The 21,367-nt window shown below is 31.4% G+C and overlaps 2 protein-coding genes across 2 annotated transcripts; both read left to right on the top strand.

Annotated features, from left to right (window-relative positions):
• The first annotated feature begins 970 nt into the window (after positions 1–970).
• On the top strand, positions 971–4,265 carry LOC113402739 (BTB/POZ domain-containing protein KCTD9). Its single transcript, XM_026643049.2, has 6 exons — positions 971–1,667; positions 2,088–2,287; positions 2,854–2,989; positions 3,384–3,458; positions 3,546–3,664; positions 4,044–4,265. Exons 1-6 carry the CDS (start codon positions 1,100–1,102, stop codon positions 4,158–4,160), a joined length of 1,215 nt encoding a protein of 404 aa, XP_026498834.1. The 5' UTR covers positions 971–1,099; the 3' UTR covers positions 4,161–4,265.
• Positions 4,266–5,075: 810 nt separating this feature from the next.
• Positions 5,076–20,260, top strand: Lost (lost). The gene is made up of 13 exons (XM_026643048.2): positions 5,076–5,278; positions 9,154–9,373; positions 15,648–15,808; positions 16,107–16,193; positions 16,378–16,466; positions 16,738–16,812; positions 17,010–17,125; positions 17,271–17,388; positions 17,657–17,827; positions 18,030–18,119; positions 18,210–18,260; positions 18,363–18,557; positions 18,633–20,260. Exons 1-13 carry the CDS (start codon positions 5,239–5,241, stop codon positions 18,639–18,641), a joined length of 1,422 nt encoding a protein of 473 aa, XP_026498833.1. The 5' UTR covers positions 5,076–5,238; the 3' UTR covers positions 18,642–20,260.
• Positions 20,261–21,367: the final 1,107 nt, after the last annotated feature.

Genomic DNA, 21,367 nt, shown 5'->3' with positions numbered 1-21,367 from the left:
TGACTAAAATATTATGTTTATTTAAAGTAATATTTAGGTGCATTAAATTGTAAGAAAATAAGTTTTACTATAGTAGATAAAAAAAATTGGCGAACCTTAAAATGGTTTCCAGTGATGTGGATTTTTTTATTTATACTGAATTAACGAAAAAACCTCCATACTAAATTAAAATTGCACCCCTATTTAAAAAAAATAACTAAGAAGTTGACAAAACCTTTAAAATCATTAACATAATATCTAAATAAGACACTTAACTAAATAAATGAATTTACATATTACATCACATCTTCAAAAATTAGGATAACGTAATTTATTAAGTTTCATCCCCCAATTTTAACCCCTATAATATACATATTTAAATAAAATGGATATCGCTGCTTGTTATTAGTACTGAAAGTTCTAACTAAAATGACAACACCATATGTGGCCTACTATATTCATCCCATACTACTTAGAATAGTAATTTGTAATTTTTTTCAATAGCCTACTTACTCATTAATATATTTTTATCTTAAAAATCGTAGAAATAACGTACCCTTTAAGGGTGATTAAAAAATAGTAGCCTTTGTCCAAGCCAAGTGCTTAGTATGAAATGTTATCAAAATTAATTTATTAGTTGGTTTAGCCACGAAAACATAACAGATAGACAGACTGAGTTACTTCATATTCCTAATGTTGCGTAGTATAGTAGAAGTATAGATTGAATATTGCGCTCCCTATTTCCACTTGTACAATACTTCCCACGCGAATTGGATTTACTAAATTAGAAAAAAAAACAGAAATAAATACCTAAAGAAAATAATTAAAACAAATAAACAATAAAGTTAGGAAATGTTTTATTAGCAAAACACATTTCATATTTTAACCTAATATGACGTCATTCTTTTTTGTTGCAAATAATGAAAATGTTTGGTAGTTGGTAGTTGGTACACTGAGTCACTGATTACAGACTGACAATGATTTGACATTGACGTTTTCCTTCTAACTCAGTGTACCTTTATATTCAATGATTGTTTAGGTATCGATAAATGTATATGTTATTGTAAATTTGAATAAACAATATAAAACACCTTGATTCTAAGAAAGTTTGTAAATAATTATGAAACGTGCATACGTCTATAAAAATAAATCCGAAGAAGATGGAAAACTTATGGCCGTGGAAGACACGATTAAAGACTTCAAAAAAGAAATATCTTCACAGTTCCATGTACCGGAGCAAAACCTCAAGCTATACACCGCAAATGGTTGTGAAATTAATGACGTGAGGGTTATAAGAGACAATGAGAAAGTGTATTTATCTTCAGAGTGTGATAAAACGTTAACAGACTGTGATAAAATTAATCAATCTATTGAGAAAATGTCAGTATCAGATGATAAAGACAGAGAAGTTTCAGACTGGATTAAACTGAATGTTGGTGGAAAACACTTCGTAACCTCTCGTGCTACACTTCTGGCAAAGGAACCACTGTCAATGCTAGCTCGAATGTTCGCAGACAATAATAACATGTACTTAATGAATCCGAGCGCCACTGATGAGACTGGAGCATACCTTATTGATAGAAGTCCAGAGTATTTCGAACCTATATTAAACTATTTAAGACATGGAGAAGTCATATTAAATAGAAATGTCAATCCTAAGGGTGTATTAGAAGAAGCTGTATTTTATGGTAAAGAAAATATTAAATTATTTTATTTATAATAGTTTGAATGCTTACAACATATTAATAAACTTAAATTATCTTTTTGCTGGAATTATTTTAATAATAATAATCTGACAACATTATCCATTTAATTTTTGTTAATAATAAATGCTTAATTATTTCAGTACTTATGAAGTGATTTAGGTCCTCTATGTTAGATACCCGTCAGAATAATATCTATCTTAAATACTATTTTGTGCAGTATGCTGCAGCTATGCATGGGCTGTACACTAATAGTGAGCCTGATCTTTGATTGACCTGATCACTAAACAGTGACAAATACAAACATAACTGAAGCACCCTTAAATGAAATCATAACTATTAGTATAAAGCTAATAAAAGATTTTAATTTATATGAACAATAATGTTGATCTAACAAAATTTCAGGTCTAGACTCTATGATACCACAATTAAACCACTTGATTGAAGAATCCATGTGTCATTCCGGCAACAACCAGTCTCTTACAAGAATGGATGTAATCCGACTTGTAATTATGACACCAACTACATCAGAGCTCAGGTTTCAAGGTGTCAATTTAGCTGGTGCAGATCTAAATAGATTAGACTTGAGACATATCAATTTTAAGGTATTCATATTTATCTGTTCATAATTATGAAACTTTTAATATACATATTCGAATAGAATTATTAATTTTATATAAAAAAAAAAAAAATATTTTCCATAGTAATCTTTACTGTGTAGATTGATAGTAAGAATGCCTGTTGCATATCTCCGTTGAATTGCAATTCTGATCCTTTGGGCAGAAAAATTAATCAGCTCTTCTATCACCAGTGGAGGCAATAAGATGAATAATGTTATACTTTTAATGAAGATTTCTTGGACTATTACTCCAAGGAAATAAAAATAATTATTTAATAATCTCCTACAATCAATTCTAAAGATATGATGTCTGTAAATAATTAATTCAAGCTTTCAATGTCCCAATTTTGTAAATCTAAATATATCTCTTTACATCTAGAAAAAAAAATCTAATCATTGCAGTTCTTATTTTTATCTCAAAATTCAAATCTCGTATTGGTGCCCATGCTTGTGCCGATTTTTAGAGTTACTACTCCTGATCCTGATAACTGCTATTTCATATCATTCTAATATCTTTGAGTAATACCTTAATGATTATTCATTTCGTTACAGTATGCCTGCCTTTCAAGATGTAATTTAAGTGGGGCAAACCTATCCCACTGCTGTTTAGAAAGAGCAGATTTGTCACATGCAAATCTCGAGGGGGCTCAATTGCTAGGTGTAAAAGCATTGTGTGCCAATATGGAAGGTAAAGTTAGATTCGGTACATGTGCTATGTAACAAAATTCATAGAAAAAAATATAAATTATAATAAAACAACCTGCATGCATAACAAAATAGTCCAACCACAAAATTATTACTATGAAATCAAAATATTAAATCATAAGTGAATGCAAATTCCCAATTGTTTTTGTTAATACATCAGAACGATGTGAATTACTGATGTATTAACAAATTGCTAATTACTACACACACTACTGTGAATTTTTATACAATATGTTCTGAGCTCTCTATCAGTCTTGGTTTTTTTTTATAATCTGAACGACATACCATATAAAAACGTTAATTATGATTTCATGAGGAATTATTTAAAATATAATAGTTTTTAAATGTAATAAATTAATAAGTGCGTATATTTTCAGGTGCTATTTTAAAAGGTTGTAACATGGAAGATCCAGTAGGATCAAGAGCAGTGATGGAAGGAGTTAATTTAAAAGGTTTCGATTTTTATAAATATTTTTAAATTAAGTGATTAAAATATACTATTTAAGATCCATAATGTTTACATATTTTTCTTTATCAAGGTGCAAATTTAGATGGGAGCAATATGGCGGGTGTTAATTTGCGTGTGGCAACATTAAAAAATGCCAATCTTCAAAACTGTGATCTCAGAGCCGCTGTATTAGCTGGTGCAGACTTAGAGGTAAATTAGTATACATAAATAATAGCTTATTTGCAGATTTTTCTGAAACATATCATTAATATTTTTTTGTACACTATTCTTTATGACTCGCTTATAGGTGGTGACCTATTGTATATTCATTGTTTTATTGCATAAACTTCATGCCACTTAATCTGTACACAGTTTTCAAGTCAATCAGACAAACGGTAAGTGAATACATAGAATGTATACGAAAACAAGCGTTGTTAAGATATTTCGTAATATTACGCTACAGCTATGACCTTCAATCTGTTTGAGAAAAAGGCTTTATTCCAGCACGCTGATCTAACGTGGGTGTTAATTTACGGTCTTTATATAAAATAAATACGAATAAAATGTCTAAACAAAGTTTTTTTTTCAGTGTTGTGACCTTTCGGGTAGTGATCTACATGAAGCAAATTTACGAGGAGCAAATTTAAAAGACGCGGCTTTTGAACTTATGTTGACTCCTTTGCACATGTCTCAAACTATTCGATAAATTATTTACTATGTTATTCTTTATATAAATTGATTGAGATTTACTTGTTTTGTTATCTACTTAAGTTATAAAGTATTATTAATTAAATGTATTAATTTTTATTTATCAGTTTTTTATTTATTTATACTTAAAAAATATAAACATTGTTTTTGGTTCATATAAACTGGGATTTGTAAATAGTTTACCCTTTATTTATATATAATATAGTACTATCGTGAATAAATATAGTACAATCAAATAAAAATGTTGTTTTAACTTTGATGTGTTCATCTGCAATGCATGAAAAAGTTATATACTTTTTTTGGTGAAATTTTCTTGTTCTTTTACTGACACATAGCTTGCGTATTTATTTACACAATTTTGTAATATAAAACAATATCAGTGGATCTGTCTGCGCCCCCTACATTCCTTTGATGATTTCGTTATAATAAGCATAACGTTGAATTTTGTTTTAACAAGGAGTTTTATTGCACATACCAGTCCTAATTTTTATTCACAATACAATCATTAAAATTGTATAAATCCCGTCTAAATTTTTGAGATTTATCTTGCTAACTGTACTATCGGTCAATTTAAGTACGTCGTATGAGCCACCAATTCCATTCCCTTACTTAATGTAGGTATATTCAGCTTTAATAAAATAGATTCTGAATTTTGTATTCCAGCTAAATAAAAAATACTCTTATTTTATGCCTTTTATCAAAAGCAAATTAGTAGTACTACTTTCAATTGACTCAATAATTTCTATTAGAAAATAACATCATACAAGATAATTCAAATATATATTTATAACGTAATAATAATAAAAATATATATACATCATTTTATTTTTAAAAATCTTTGCATTGTAATTTGTCCAATAAGCGTATAAAGGAACGGTGTTAACGTACTATTATAATGTTTGCATCATTGCGTTATGCGTTACGAAGTTGGTTGCATTTGTTTTTTATTCGCGTTCTATTTTTGTGTGTGACGGTCCTGTCGGGTTTAAAGGATATTATTTTGCAAAAAAATTGATGATATTCGTGTAGATCGACAGTCATCTGAAAATTTCCTCCCGATTGCGAAACTAACTAAAATGCAGAACGGAGAAGAAACACCGGCAGCCGCAGAAACAGGTGAGTTTATTATTTGTTGTCGTAAATAATACAACAACAGTTTGAATCAGTTTTATTTTTCCATTAGGTACATGTAAAAAAGATTAGTAAATTGCTACAATATATGTAAAAACACGTAGATTTCTACTTCACGCATGTATTTGTTAATACCCACATATATATTTTTTGTTGAAATCGCGTGCAATATGCAGATCAAAATTGTTGTAGTTTAATAATTATAATTACGCTGTATAATTGTAATTTCACTTGCGTTTGTTTCGTGCTTTGATTTACCACTATTTGGGTGGTTTCTTCGCTTGTAATTATTGGTACTGTTTGTAGCTTAATTGGAGTGTGAAATATGACTCACATTCCTGTGTGCTGCCCACCTATTGTAAAAATGTTTCTGATTTATTAACCTGTTAATTTATGTTCGACTAACTTGTATTTCTTTCGCTTAATTGTATAGACAAAAAATATGATCTATGAGACTAATTAAACAAATATTCGAAACTACCTCCTGTTGATAATATATATTTAATTGGTGGCTTGTATGATCTGATAGATAAAATGATTAAAATGGTATTACAAGATATTGTTTCGGTTATATTTAAAATAAAATGTATACCATATAAATATCAATATATAAAATGCTTAAAATTAATATTTGAATTTGTTATTTGTATGAAGGTAGTTAAAAAAAAATATTAGTACAAAGTAACAATGTTGATCAAATTTTGGCTACAGTAGCTAATCTCAAAGATGATCTGTGACAGATATTATAGTACGCAAAACATATGTTTCTTTTTAAACATATTTTTCTTCTTACTTCCTACTGGATACATGGATGAAGCTCGCCATGGCATATGCTTACTTATACATGCAACTGTACTCATTGTCAAATTCCTAGAGGCTGCTAGTAAGAACTTCTTAGCAGCAACCTTGACCCCATACTCTGTACACTGCATTTGGATTTGAATCTCAGAATCTACAGCTTTTTATAAAGCTTTTTCTACAAAACTAACAAGGGAGTATGATTAAACACCACATGCACCAAATTACTTAATAAAAATTAAAAAAAAAATTGGGAATCAGGCGTGGAGTGTACTCCACCACACAACTTTGAGTTGCATATCATATTGATCTTGAAAGATAATAATATTCAATTATCAAATTTAATTAACAAAAAAAGCATACTCTGATATCTGATAAATAAATATGTATCAAATTATCCCTATCTTTTTATTTTAATAAACATAATTCAAAGAAAAATTTTCACTGATTATTGTAAATTATCTTTTAATTTTCTTTTTAAATTACAAGTACGGTATTATTAGTGTCATGTATGTGGATTATATTTACATTCTTATTTTGAAATATAAACATTGGGAAATAGGTAATTACTAATTTAACTTAACATTGTGGAACATTATGCATTGTTCATACATATTCAATCTTTGTTATTGTAATTCAAGAATTATATTGGTTTTATTAGTGTATTTAATGATTGTGTATTTGGCATTATTCGTATATTTTCTTTAAAAAATTGTTTGGTGTACTGTAAAATATGCTGGACTGGTCTTTTCTGGACTCTTAATAGTTGTTATGTTATCTGGATAAACTTGTCAAAATATGATCTTTATTTAAAAATGATATTATCTATAGATAGAACAAATAAAAGATATAAAAGGCAGAAGCATTAATTCAAATGCATATTTTTCTTTCAATTTAATATTAGCAATTACATTAAACATCTTGTATAAGGTATTCTAAATATCTAAAAGGTATTTAAGTATTCTTATTTGGTAAGACCTTAGTATCATTGTATAGCTATTAGGTTTGGGTCGAGGAATACAACAGTATCACTTGGCAGAAAAAGTTTTTCACATGTTTGTTTGTTTTAAAGACTTTTCAGAAGTATTCGGACATCTCTCTGATTTAAAAATAATATTTTTCCAAATTATATATCATAGTTCTAGAAAATTCTATGAATAGTGAATTTTAATAATGATATAACAATTTTTTAATGAAATAAAACAAATAAGTTAGTATAATTATAATAAAGTAATGAAACTAATTCATGATACATTAATTTGCTTTAAAGAGATCAATATTTAAGTCTACCCTCAAAAAACTATTGTTAATAATAATTATAATTATTAACAAAAAATGTACGTACATAGAATGTAAATAGTGAGAATACCAGTTTTATACAATACAATTATGTATACAAGTGTAAAGTTACACCGTGATGTGTATGACCTTGGGTGAAGTGCGCGAAGTTGAAACAATCGACCCACATATGTTAACTTTAATAAAATATATTTCGATGTTTTCTTTATAAATATATAAATATATACATAAAATATAATTAATATTCACTTAAACCGCCTGTAAATATAACGCTGCTGGGAATCGTCCTTGACTTATAAGAAAGATCGGTGACGAATTACCAAGAGCCGAGGGCCCAATGATTAGAACGCGTACATCTTAACCGATGATTGCGGCTTCAAACCCAGGCAAGCTTCACTGAATTTTCGTGTGCTTAATTTTTATTTATAATTAATCTCGAAAACATCGCAAGGAAACCTGCGTGTGCCTAATTTCAATGAAATTCTGCCACATGTGAATCCACCAACCCGCATTGGAGCTGCGTGGTGGAACATGCTCCTAACCTTCTCCTCAGAGGGAGAGTAGGCCTTAGCCCAGCAGCGGGAAATTACAGGCTATATATATGAATTATGCAGGTGAAAAGTCAGTGTTATTGCCCGGTCTTGATCGTATTCAAGTTGACGTCTTGTCTTGATCAACTACCAGGTCATCTCTTACAAAATAAAAAATAGTATATGTATAATTTTATGAAATATTAATAATCATTTTAATAATTGCGCAATCGTTACTTTAAATTTGTATCATTCAGTCACAATTATTATCTTAATAGGAAGTTGCATATTCTGGACATCCACTTTATTCGCTATCACTTTATCGCTACAAAAATACTTCATTCCAAATTACTATTACTAATTTAAATAAATAACCTAACAGAAACTATGAAGCACTTATCGTTTTAATAAATACTTTACCTTACTAAAAATTATTATCATAACTAAATTTCTTTACAAATTAAATTTGTATACCGGTATTTTATTTTATATGAAAACAGAATTTAAACAGTTCATTAGTTAAGTCTGACCAATGCGGTTTTGAAATCTTATTTAATTAATTTTTTTCAACTATATATGTATTTCCAATTACGTATATGAGGCGTGGCACTTGTAACGAATTTATTTAAGGACGATTTAGAATTGCTTGCCAGTATTGATTGATTTATTCAGACTAAAAATTTTTTTTTTTTTTTTTGAATTCTTATGGTATGTCAATTGTCTTCATATTTCAATATTAAATATGTATTATCTATTTTATTACTCGTTTATATTTCGATAAAAATTTACTAGGAGGACAGTAACGTATATTATTACTACTAGTATATCTATATATAACTGTATTGTTAGATCAGTGGGTCCTACGACTGCGCAGCCCGATTTTCAGGGTACAAATCCTGGGTCTTACAAGTACCTACTCGAGTTTTTCTGTAAATAAATTCTCAGTAGCATCACTGAATTTGGACGATGGCTCTGTTAACATTCCCGTGCATTGTAAATGAGAAAAACTAATGGCTCTGCTCCTGAAATGTTTCCGGTCGTTTCGGAGTTGTCATACCATTGGTTTATGAGAGTAAGTGGTGTAGAATAGTGAGTGCACTCCCGTTTGCCCACACACTTGAGCTCTATAATGCCTCCAGCGCAGTTGCAGTCTCATTGAGAACGGCCACCGTGACCGTTATCGGTCTGGAGGACATAATCATTATTATCTGTCCATTATATTCCTATTTACAGCGCCGACACTGCCGGAGGAAATCACAAAGCAGTCGTTCCGGCTCAAGATATGGCGTCACTTGGAGACCAACGGCCTGGCGATGTTCCCTCGGCCCGTGTACAACCGTATACCCAATTTCAAAGGCGCCGCCGAGGCAGCTGCGAAGCTTGCCGAGTTGGACGTTTTCAAAAACGCGAACATTATCAAGGTCAACCCTGATAAACCCCAGGAGCCTGTCAGGTTAGTATTCACTGCTATCTTATAGAAAGACGCATGTGTTTATTTATATATATATGTATATGTGTGTGTGTGAATGACACATTTTAAGTACAAATGACAAATTTCATCCCACGCACAATTGCTTAATGATTACAGAAAGGCGAATACCGTCGTTAAATGGAAGTTGATTGTGTTTGAATATCAAAACATCACACAATCCAATATATTTTGTTAAACTTTTCCGTTTTAAGGAACACGTAATAAGGAAACTATAGAAAAAACTAATATCCCTCCTTCCGTCAGATACACATTTTCACAATAGGATATATTTACATATATTAATTGGAATTTATGAAAGTTTGTTAAATTTTAATACGATTTTAAATGTCAGTTAATAGAAATTTTACGACTCATCGAATTATTATTCGATTAGATTTTTAATTCGATGATTTTTATTGAATATTAGAGAAATAAAATGTGGATTTGCATGTTTCTGATATTTTATTGGTATTCGTTTAATGAAAACATCAAAAAAAAACATAAGCGGTTGACTAACGGAGAAAAGATACTGTCTTTGCATGTTGTCATATGTATACTTTTTATAGATAGATAAATAGTATAAAAGAAAGTCGTCTCCCGCCGTCTGTATGCGGTTTTCACAAATAAATATAATAATTCTAGAGGAACTTTTATATGTATAATAAAATGCATTGCAATTGTACCAGCCTGAAAAAAATTATCTGTTGATGTTCGTTCTTCAATATAAAAATTGTATATTGTTCCAGTGTAGCCATACTTAAATAAAAAAAGTAATTATCCAGTACGTATATTTATTATTTACGATAAAATACTTAATCCCTTGAATAGCTTATTGTGTCTCCAATATCAGAAAATTATTAAAGTTATTAAAGTGGTATTAATAGTTTTGTGAGAATTTTTCGTTAATGTGGTTAGTCAGCTGTGCTTCTTATGTGTGTCACGATAAAAAGTACGATGACCCTGGATTTAGACGGATTATTTCTGTCTCGATGGTGTGTATCGTTTAGCGTCGATCTATTTACTATGATGAAAATAGCTTCATTTAAAATAAATACATTTGAAATAAAAACACATAGGTACAAGTATTTTATGATAATTCAGTTATCCCTTTTATTTGGGTCTACGAAGAATTTAACTTTACACTTTGTGATTGCATTTTGTGAATGCTTCTGCTTGCGGATTCCCGCGGCCGTTAATGCTTTGCTTTTGCCATTATTCGAACGATGACTCTTCCAAACACCTATGGGACGAAAAGATTGGATGGATTGGATCTATTGTACCCTGCCAGAAACAAACCGATAAAACAGTTGTCAAATTTTACAAGTATATCGCAATCAGACGTATGTAGACAATATAAATTACTTGTAAAGTTACATAGACATCGAAAAAAAGATACTTTAAGAAGGGTAGGATTGGAACTTGTTCAGTCACAATGATCTAGTCGTTGAAAACACGTGTGATTGTAACCCTTAGTCTGGTTAAGATTGGCGTGTTCTGTCTATTTTGATCCACGTCTATTAGTCTACAGATTTTTTTTATGACGCGAATAATTTGAAACGAGACAGTGAACAAACAAATCTATTTTTATATGGAAAAAATAGTCCATTTTTTTTTTATATGAAAATGTTTAATAAGAAATTAATGCCTTAGAAAATAATTATCCCGCCAGTCAAACATCGGCAACATTTGATTCTTGGTCGAAGCCCGAGTTTAAAGCGACGTTCGACACTTTAGTGTGAAGTAGGTATCTATATATAAATAGGTAAAAACAAAACAGCTTATGTATAAATAGATAAAGACAAAACAGTCCAGTAACTTTCCTCTTCTGTTTGTCAACCGATTTTCTTTTTTTTATTTTGCTAGCTATTGCTTAGTGTTTTTTACACCATTGAATATATTTTTTGATATCGGTAAGACGGGCAAATGCTATCTTATAATGCTACCTTATGGTAAATGGTAACATACTCAACCAATGCGCCACCAGCCCTGGGAACTAAGATCTCCCTGTGCTTATACAGAACAATATAAAGTATTGCTGCTTGGCGGTAGAATATTTGATGAGTGAGTAGTACCTACCCAGGCGACTTGCACAGAGCATCAAGTAAAGTGTATATAAGAGTAGAATAAAATATGCTCAAAGCATTCATGTATGCTTTTCTCAAATATGTATTCTACTATATATCTCTGTAAATACATACCTTATTAAAATCGACCACGTTTATGCTTTTGAGATAATAAATACTTTAAATAAATAGGTATTTGTTAATTACTTAACTAAAATTTAAAAACTCTTTGATTTCTCTTATCAATAATAGAAGTATAAATAATTTAACACCGTTATATACAGTCAATGTAACGGTTTGCGATAGTTATAATGACGGTTACGCAAAACCCAACCAATATCTTGGGTAATTTATTTTATATCCTGCCTTTTACAACTGGCTAACTTATATAACGAGAATTGTACAATGTACATGCTATATGAACTTATTACACGATGTATACGTTAAATATAATATGTTCGTATGAATTAAAACTTTAACTGAATTTGAACAATATTAGAAAAGGAAGACAGATATATAGATCAGATCAAAATATACCTTATTCAAGTAGGCTTTAACGAGCACTTTTGAATCGTTATTTAACAAACTATATTAAGTAAAGCTATTTATTACTAGTTCTGTAGATTCTACCGAGAAGAACCGGCAAGAAACTCAGTATTTACTCTTTTTCAACATCTAAAAATACAGTCATGTTAGTCAAATACATTTATATGCGTTTGTAATATATCCTGCCTGGAAGTCAACAAGCATTAACTCCACATTTTTTTATCATCTATACAATCTTGTATCGAATAATATGCCTTCTTTACCAATGTATTTTTTACAAACGATTTGAATTTATGAAACGGCAAAGTTAAAAATGTCTGCGGAATTTTATTATAAAAACGGATATATATATAGGTTAGATATATTAGAAGATAGTCTTTGTTGCTCATACCTATAACTTGGTCATTGTGACATAGGAAAACCTTGGTATCTGGATACTGCAATTGATATGGGTACATTGCATGGGTACCTAAAATTAAAAAATATGCTTATAAATGTCTATAAACCATATATGAGAACTGTATACTAGAACATACAAATATATAGAATACTAATATGGTTTTTTTTATTACTTAATGATTGACTTTGAAACATCCGGGAGGAAAAGTCTAGAAAAATCCGTTTACATAAAAGTCATTATTTAACTGTTCTGTGTATAATTTTCCCCTTTACTTCCTTTATTTAAATACAATAAAATTCACCTTCGTTCAACAATTTAACGGCACATTTGTTTTAAAGAGTTTAATTCCAAAACATATTATAATTAGAAGTATATAAAGTCGAAAATATATTTAAATATATAATGAAGTAAATAAGAGACTTTGTTGAAGGTGCATGTATTATGACCTAGTAATCAAATAGATAACCCGGAGACCTCGTGTTCACATTATTTAATATATCACCAAACATTAGATAACAAATGTTTGCTTTGACACAATGCTTTCGACCTCGAGGCTGCAGGAAGAAAACGTAAGGACGAATACTCTCAACTTGTCATAGAGGCATTGAAATCTAATATGATGTGTTGGTAGGATACATATTTAGTTCTAGACATCCCTTTGACCTGCTCGACTTGTATTTATGTATTTGTAACTATTTAATTAATGCAATATGCACTAAATTAAATTTAGACCATATTTAATCTTTTGTTTCGCACTGGTTGGGGGGGGGGGTATTAGTTTTAGGTAGCAAAAATGGTCTCCTTGGGGATCAAGGTGACTGCAAAACTACATTTAATCAAATTCGGTTCAGTGATTTAGTGAAAGCGTATCAGACGGAGTTACTTTCGCATTTCTAATATTTTAGATTAAACAGTTCTAATTGTTTGTATTGCCGATCGAATTGTGTGCTTGTCTATCTGATTTTGGTGATGGACTCCACTTCAGAATCTTTGAAGATAACGACGAACATGAACATTGTTCATTGATCTTCAATGATTGTATTAAAAAATATATATAAATCTAATAATCGGGTATTGGTAGAAAACATCCTCTCCATTTATATATATATATTTTTTAATATAGTCATTCTTTTTGTAAATAAAAAAAAACATGAATAGAAAATTATGAAGAAAAGTTTATTCGCTTATTGAAGTAAAGTTAGTGTCATTTAAGTAATTATTTTCTATTCTTACGTCGATACATCGATGAAATATATTTACTTAACTGGGTAGAATGATCTTTAATTTGGATGACTATTGTTTAAATGATAATTCACCTATCCAAACAATATCGCTCAGTCGGTTTACGAAATGTCGCCTAAAATGTTAAATGGCAGGTCTTCTAAAAGCTATAATTAATGCGACTTTCTCGCTCGGCCTTTTAAACTTATTTAGCGTTCTCTAACACCCACCCTTGAATGCAATCATACTTGCTTATATCATTTTATATTTACATACCTACATAATATATCTTATAGATCTCTAGGATGATCGGACGAATCGGATATTAATGTTATAAAATGTTAACTTTTGTTCGTTTTTTCACATGTATGTTAAAACTATCAATACTATTGATATGCAACTTATAGGCTATATAGTACAATTGTACGTTATATATTTTGTAAGAAATAGCAGAAGATATTATAGTCTGTATAGATAATTAAACAATGTTGTAGGTATAAAAACACTGTCGTATTGGTTTGTAAATCTTCAGAAGTGTATAGAATATTCGGCGGCATCAGAAACATCTTTTAAATATGTATGTGCTTCGTTGCTATAGTGCGTAAAAGGCTTATTACGAGGTCCTGCGAACAAACTACTAAAACAACACAAAACACACATATTAAAAGTCGTTTTCAAACCACTTTTGTCAACGTTGCATTTGTTCAATATTCAATTAGCCTAAAAAACTGTTGAAATGTATTAAATATTGATATATGTTGTAAAATTATTTGAAGAAATATAAATAAATATATATTTATAGTTTCTTATCTTCACCCAGAAGTGGCTCTTTGTTTAATTGATATTAGTTGTTCAAATACACGAAGAACGCCTCAGTCATTGTTGAAACACTTTAAATAAAATATATAAAATTAGAACATAAATTAAAAGAGTAATGTAGCTGCCTGTAACTGTACCATTGGACACTCTAGAGAAGAAGCAGGGTCAGATTATCCATTAGACAGTAGGCAACTGCCTAGGGGTCCCTAGGCAGACCAAAAACTGGAATATAAAGTTTAACAAAATAAAATGTTAATGAAATTGCTGGAGGCAAATATTTCTCTAATATATATATTATTTTAAATAGGGTGATGGCATATCTTCGTAATATGGTAAACCACATCGGAATTATAAATAAAATTGCGCTCTAGTAGAATAAATGTATTTCAAGTAGCTAGAAAAGGGTTTAGTGGACCCGAGACGTGAAATTCGACATGAATGTCCTGACTAGAAGGCTTGTTCCACCAAAATGTTCCATTATGTGTTGGTACATATAAATTCCACAGTATTTCACATAACACATGTAGGTTTCCTTACGACGTTTTCCCTCACTAGCAAGATATCAATTGTAACACAAATTAAGCACATGTTTACTCAGTGATTCGATTAAGATTCATGTGTTCTAACAACTGGGCCATCTCGGCTAGAGAGTAATTGATTACATTTCACAGATTTAAAACTTCAATATTATTTTGTAATGACGAATAGGTATGAAAAATTGACACGTGTTATGTTTTCTGTCCTACTTTAGTTAGTTGAGAGAGATAAAAGTATGTTTGCATTGATTTTACGCCATTATTGAAATTAGTGGCTAAATATTGTGTAATTCGTATTTTGTTATACTTTGATCAATATCTTAATAACCTCTCAAGATATTACTAATTAATTATTTATATTAATTAATTTTAAATATATAATCTAGTACTTAAAACCACTGTGTATCTACTGGTTCAATACAATACTTGAGGGATTTTTATACGTAATATTTTCAAGGTTCTTCAATGTGTGTATGTACATATCTTTGTTTCAACTTAAATACTCTAGCAGATTTGGATGTATACCATACATCCAAAGTTTGTTAGAATAATTTCATCATCCCGATTGACCCTGGCTAGAAATTCATTAAGGATTAAGATTTAAGTTGTGTTGTTTTTAAGGTAAAAATATGTTACTGGATATTTCTAACAAGTTGTATTCTATGTTTCAGGGTTATTTGCTTAGAAAAACACAAGACCTTGTATGTCCCGGTGCCGCGTTTGCAGAATGGTTTCCTCAACCGCTTGGTGTTGCCCGAAGGAGAGACCAGGCCGGCGGCGATCAGAAAGGCAGTCTCTCGGAATGGAATGGAGACTTTTGGACAGCCATTGAGTAGGTTGACTTAATAGTAATAAAATAGTTATGTTTTATATATTTTGTTTGGTTTGATAATGGATCTATACTATTTATTTCATGTTTCGTCCATTGTGTGTTGTCTCCCCCTAAATGATTATATTCTTCATAAAAATAAATTGTTGACGAGTGCTTCAGACGCAAGCATTGGTGTTCAAACTGTCAGAAAATCATAATTTGTGGGGGGGGGGGTCGTTGTATCATAAGAACCGTATGTTCAGTTAGAATTTATAGCATATAATAAGGAATCGTTAAATTATGTCAACTGTGCTTACAGGTATCGAAGATTCCGTCTCTTTAGATCTCGTAGTGATGGGGTCGGTCGCTGTATCGAAGGAGGGTTATCGTATCGGTAAAGGCAAAGGTAAGAAATAATAATAAATTAAATGTATAATATTAAAATATATATACGAAGATACACTAGACATACCTACTCCTTTTAGTATTACTTAACATACTTTTTACCTCTTCATAATTGAGCGTAAAACAATAAGAGTTTAATTATGTTTACAAAGATTGAGAGAATTTTTCAATCATTTATTTGACAGGTTATGGCGACTTGGAGTTTGGTCTCATGATGCACATGAAAGCAATCAAGCCGAACACCCTGGTTGCGACTACCGTACATGACTGTCAGGTAGTCAGATTAGATAATTCTTTCTTTTCATTTGACTTTTATTTCAATTTTAGAATATAATATAAGAATAATATATATTAAATAATATATTACTAAGCGTTTTTATATTTTAACATATATCGTTTTGAAAAATCAAAATCAAAATATACTTTATTCAAGTAGGCTTATACAAGCACTTTTGAATCGTCTTTTAACAAACTATATTAAATGAAGCTACCACCGGTCTTAATCTTAATATGAGTATTATAAATATTTGCTAAATTTATTTTAGGTATTCGATACTCTACCAGCTGAACTTTTCGGGCCTCACGATGTCCCCGTAGATCTTATCATCACACCAACTCAGGTAAAAATTAGTAACCAATATGTTACACGCACAAATACATAAACCTAGACCTGCATACATATTACATATATACATATGTTAGTATGAAAATACAGCGATCTTAACACAATTACAAGTTTATATTTGTTTTTATTTCGTATATGTGTATAGATATTTTATTGGCCAAAGGAATTAACTGTCATTATGTAAATTTTCAGGTGATCGAAACTCAGCGCATGAGCCAGAGGCCAGTAGGCATCCTGTGGCATCTCCTATCGAACCGCCGCATACAACTCATGCCCGTGCTCGGACAGCTGAGGGACATCGAAATGCTGTGAGTACTGCTAGCTTTTTTCACACTCACGTCGGAGGCTACAGAGAGCGAGTACTTTAAGAGATATATAACAGCACCGACCCAAAAAAATGGGTAACCGCAGCCGCAGCCGCAGCATCGCTCTAACTGAAGTGTTGCGTTTCAGCGCGGGTCGCGCGTGCACGCTGAAGGAGGAGGACACGGACGTGGAGGAGCGCGCGGGCGCCGCGCGGAGGCGCACGCGGCGCCGCACGCGCTCGCACAAGAGCCACAGCGAGGGAGAGGTGCGGAGCTGCGGCCCCCTTCCCGTTTCTTTTCATCATAATACTCCTAAAATATTAAAGTATTGGCATGTAGTCTTAAGTTTGATCTCTTCCCGACGGCTCCATAGGAGAAGGAAAGACCATATTTAATTTAGAGCGTTAGTCAATTATGTTGTGTGGATCTCTGTAATAACAGTTTTATGCAAAGGCTTAAGTAAATGTTGCTAACCAATAATACGGACGTCTATTGTCCCGTCATTGTTATATTTTATTTAAACTCGATTCCCAGGGCAATACCACAGAGGGCGAAGAAGGCAAATTATTCAAACCCCGTCGTTCCCAACGTCGTCGCAACAGCAACAAGTCCATCAGCAAAGACGGAAAGGAAGGAAAGGAGGGTAAAGATGACAAACCGAGGCGTCCGAGACGTCCGAAGCCTGTGATCGACTTCTCTGTCAAGGTACGACCCAACTTAATTACAAATTTATTGACATGTTGAATGAATTACATCCTCAAAAAGGTAAAGTAATAGCGCTTTAAATTGATCTGTGCGTGTAAAATGCAAACACGTACTAATAAATGAGTCAAATTGTTTTATCACAGTTTAATTTTATATTATGTTAATATTCTTATTTCTTATCATACATATTATTATTTTTCAGATATCGAATATCAGTCCCAACACTCGGGTGCGCGATTTGAAGCAGGCCTTGTCCGAACGTGGCGTTAAACCACAGGTCATGATCTGGAAGGTAAATTATTTTCTTTTGACAATTTTATCTTTTCTTTTTAATAGCGTTTATAAAATGAAACAGTACTAAAAATACTTAATTTTGTTACAGGGTTTCCGAGGTTTCTGCTATTTACATTTCTTCAAGCCAGGACCACAAAAGGTATTCGAGACCACTCGTACGATATCTGTTCGTAAATAATATTAAAATAAGAAATGAGACTGGCCGCGTTTCCGGTGGTATGACACTCGTCGCCGTCCACAGGGCGAGGGCGACAGCGTCCCGGCGGCGAACATGGAGAGCGTGCTGGCGGCCCTGGCGCAGATGTCCGTCGGCGGGTCCGGCGGCGCGCCCGACGAGCCGCGCGACGACAAGCCGCGCCTGCTGTGCGTGGAGCCCGCGCCGCCGCGCCACGCGCCCGCGCCGCCCGCCGCGCCCGCCGCGCCCGCCGCGCCCGAGGTGAGCCGCGGCGCTGGCGCATCTGCAGGCGATGCCCTTTGTATAAGATTTCATGACGTAACGAATACATTTCAGGTACATTAACTCCTGCGAGCCGAAGCGATCGACGCGGAGTCCCAGCATTATAATGATTTCTAAACACGCATACGAACGTTGCTCGCTTTATTTGCACATCGGACGGGGCTCCTGTCGCATTCCGATACTGATTGTTTTAGCTTTAAGGGTGATTTTTGTTTGTGTCGTGCCGCTTTGCGACGTTTGTGTAGCTATAAGCGAAGTCGGATGAATGGGTATGTAATGTAGGACCATTTCTAACCAAGTTATAAAGAAACGATGCTTTTTATGAAAATAATAATATATATATTATATATTTATGTATAAATATTGAGTATCTCAAGATTTGTCGAGCATCTACTAAAATATATAGTTATATACATAAACAATTAATCAGAGTGCTTCATTGTGACATGGTTTTAAATTACATACATATTTCCGTTAGGTTTTCTTGAAGTTTCTATTGATTATAATTGTTATTAAAGATGATTTTTTAGTGTTGTATCGAAATCCTTCATCAAACCTCAACGTTCATACGCTTCGATGTTTTTTGTTTTTCTCATTCGCGTGGCACGACACATTGGTTAGAGAGAGTGAGCTATATTTACAAAGAATACGAAAATATATCTTTATGAATGTTTTAGTTGTTTCTCTAGTCTTAATGTTAGATAATATATAAATATGTTTACGACTCTTCGTTTTCAATGCAAATACTTTAAGCATTCTTCCATAATTGTAAAAGATGCTATATTTTAGTATAGAGTAGATTCATTGAAGATTTTATTAAAAAAAATATTAAGGTGCTTTCGTAAACGGGACTCCGAACGAGTTTTATTAAATTAGTTTAAAAAGGATTTGATTAGTTTTAAGAATATTTATTTTGAAAGTTTTCATACGTTCGGACTCCCGTTTTAGTCTTGTATATTTGTGCCAACTTGTAAACGCGATATTTTTAATAGAGTTTAAAGTATATATATTTCTCTTACATTTTAGTGATGTGATTTGATGTAACTTACATATCGATGTGAAAGGTTGGTATAAATATTTTTTAACTAAACTTTACTTTTTTCAGTATTAGGTAACGAGTTATTTATGACTCAGAGTTAATATATACGTCATAATAATATATTTAAATTATTTACGCGAAAATGAACTTCGCAAGTCCTATGGTCTCTTAGATTGAAAAAAAAAAACATATTTTGTATAGGAATTTGGGATTTGTATTGATGTATTTTTCGAAAATTTTCGTTACTGTCTGACAGAGTAGTTTGTAGCTTCGTATACGAAAAACAAAATGCATTTTTCTCATTTAGAAGTAGACTGTCAATTTGGTGTTTTCCTTTGTTTTCATCGTAGAATATTTTAAATGCAAATAAACATATTTACATATCTCTGCTGATTTATTAAAAACGTTTTCTATTTAAATATTTAAAAATATGTTATATCTTTTAAAAGGCGCATTGAAAACGCGACAAAACGCACACATTGCTTTATTAAGTTTTCAAATTATGTCGTCACTAAGCATAATATCTATGGCTTACTTGTTAACACTGCTGTGTAACTTTTTTTTTGTAATTCTATAACGTTGAGTAGCGGGCATGATTTTTTTTTGTTTTGTATTTTTTTTTTAATAAATTTATTTAACACTTTGTTTTTTTCTTTTTTTCGTTGACCTTTTTGAAGTTATAGAGATGTTAATTAATCTTGATATTTGAAACTGAATGTTGTGATGTAAAACAGATAGTTGAAAGTCAAATTATATTCTATTTTTCTAGAGAATCGGTGTTTTATTGATATGTCTAAAGTATATGGTGTTTATAAATCTATTATATTGTATGAAGTGTATACTTTGTTTGGGCAAAGTTATATAAATTATAAGGTGTCTTACCATTGTCTTAAAGTATGTTAGAATGTATTTGAAATTGTGTCAACTGTAATTCCTATCTGAATGTGTTGATCTTGTATTATTTTTAGATATATATTTAAAAAAAAAACTAAAATCTATAAAAAAATTAAGGAGAAAAAAAAAGAAGTTTTAAAATATAGTATCGAAACAAAAATGTAATATCTATAAACAGTCTATAATTACGCCCAGTCCTATTTACCTTAACCTTTCTGAAAATAAGGATCGAATTAACGGGAAGTTATTTTAGGTACTTGTCTTGTGTCAAAAATGTATTTTAATATTTAGAAAAAACTATACGAGGCAGGTTCACAAAGTACTTAAAAATATATATAAGGAAATTAAAGTACGAATATCCTTCGATGAAAGATGCCATTGCCTTATCAATTTCTCGCCTCTGAAGTTTATGTGGGCCAATGTTTAGGCACAATGAGCATAGCATCCTATGGTTGTCGGTGCATTTACATTACAATGTCTATGGGGTGGTGGTGACTATTTGAATAAATTTATATTTATAACCTCTTATGAACTGGTTAACTAGTGTTAGCGACTAGCCTTAGCCCCCAATATGGTGTTATGTCATTGCATTATATCATTAATTATATCACATTATTATTACATATTATAAATATATACGATTATTATTGTAATTAATTGATCAATAATTTGTACAACTTTAATTAATATTATTTTATATGGAATAACATTTAATACTGGCATGTAACACTATTTCTTATTTTGAAAATGATTGAGCTGTCATAAGGAAAACAATTTGACGATTGTGAAGAAATATAGAGAGATTGGAACATCATTGTAAAACATAATTTTATTTTGCCATCCCGAACTACTGAAA

Source organism: Vanessa tameamea, chromosome 24 (genome assembly GCF_037043105.1).
Source record: "Vanessa tameamea isolate UH-Manoa-2023 chromosome 24, ilVanTame1 primary haplotype, whole genome shotgun sequence".
Taxonomy (NCBI): domain Eukaryota; kingdom Metazoa; phylum Arthropoda; class Insecta; order Lepidoptera; family Nymphalidae; genus Vanessa; species Vanessa tameamea.
This window is presented reverse-complemented; position numbering and strand designations above follow the sequence as displayed.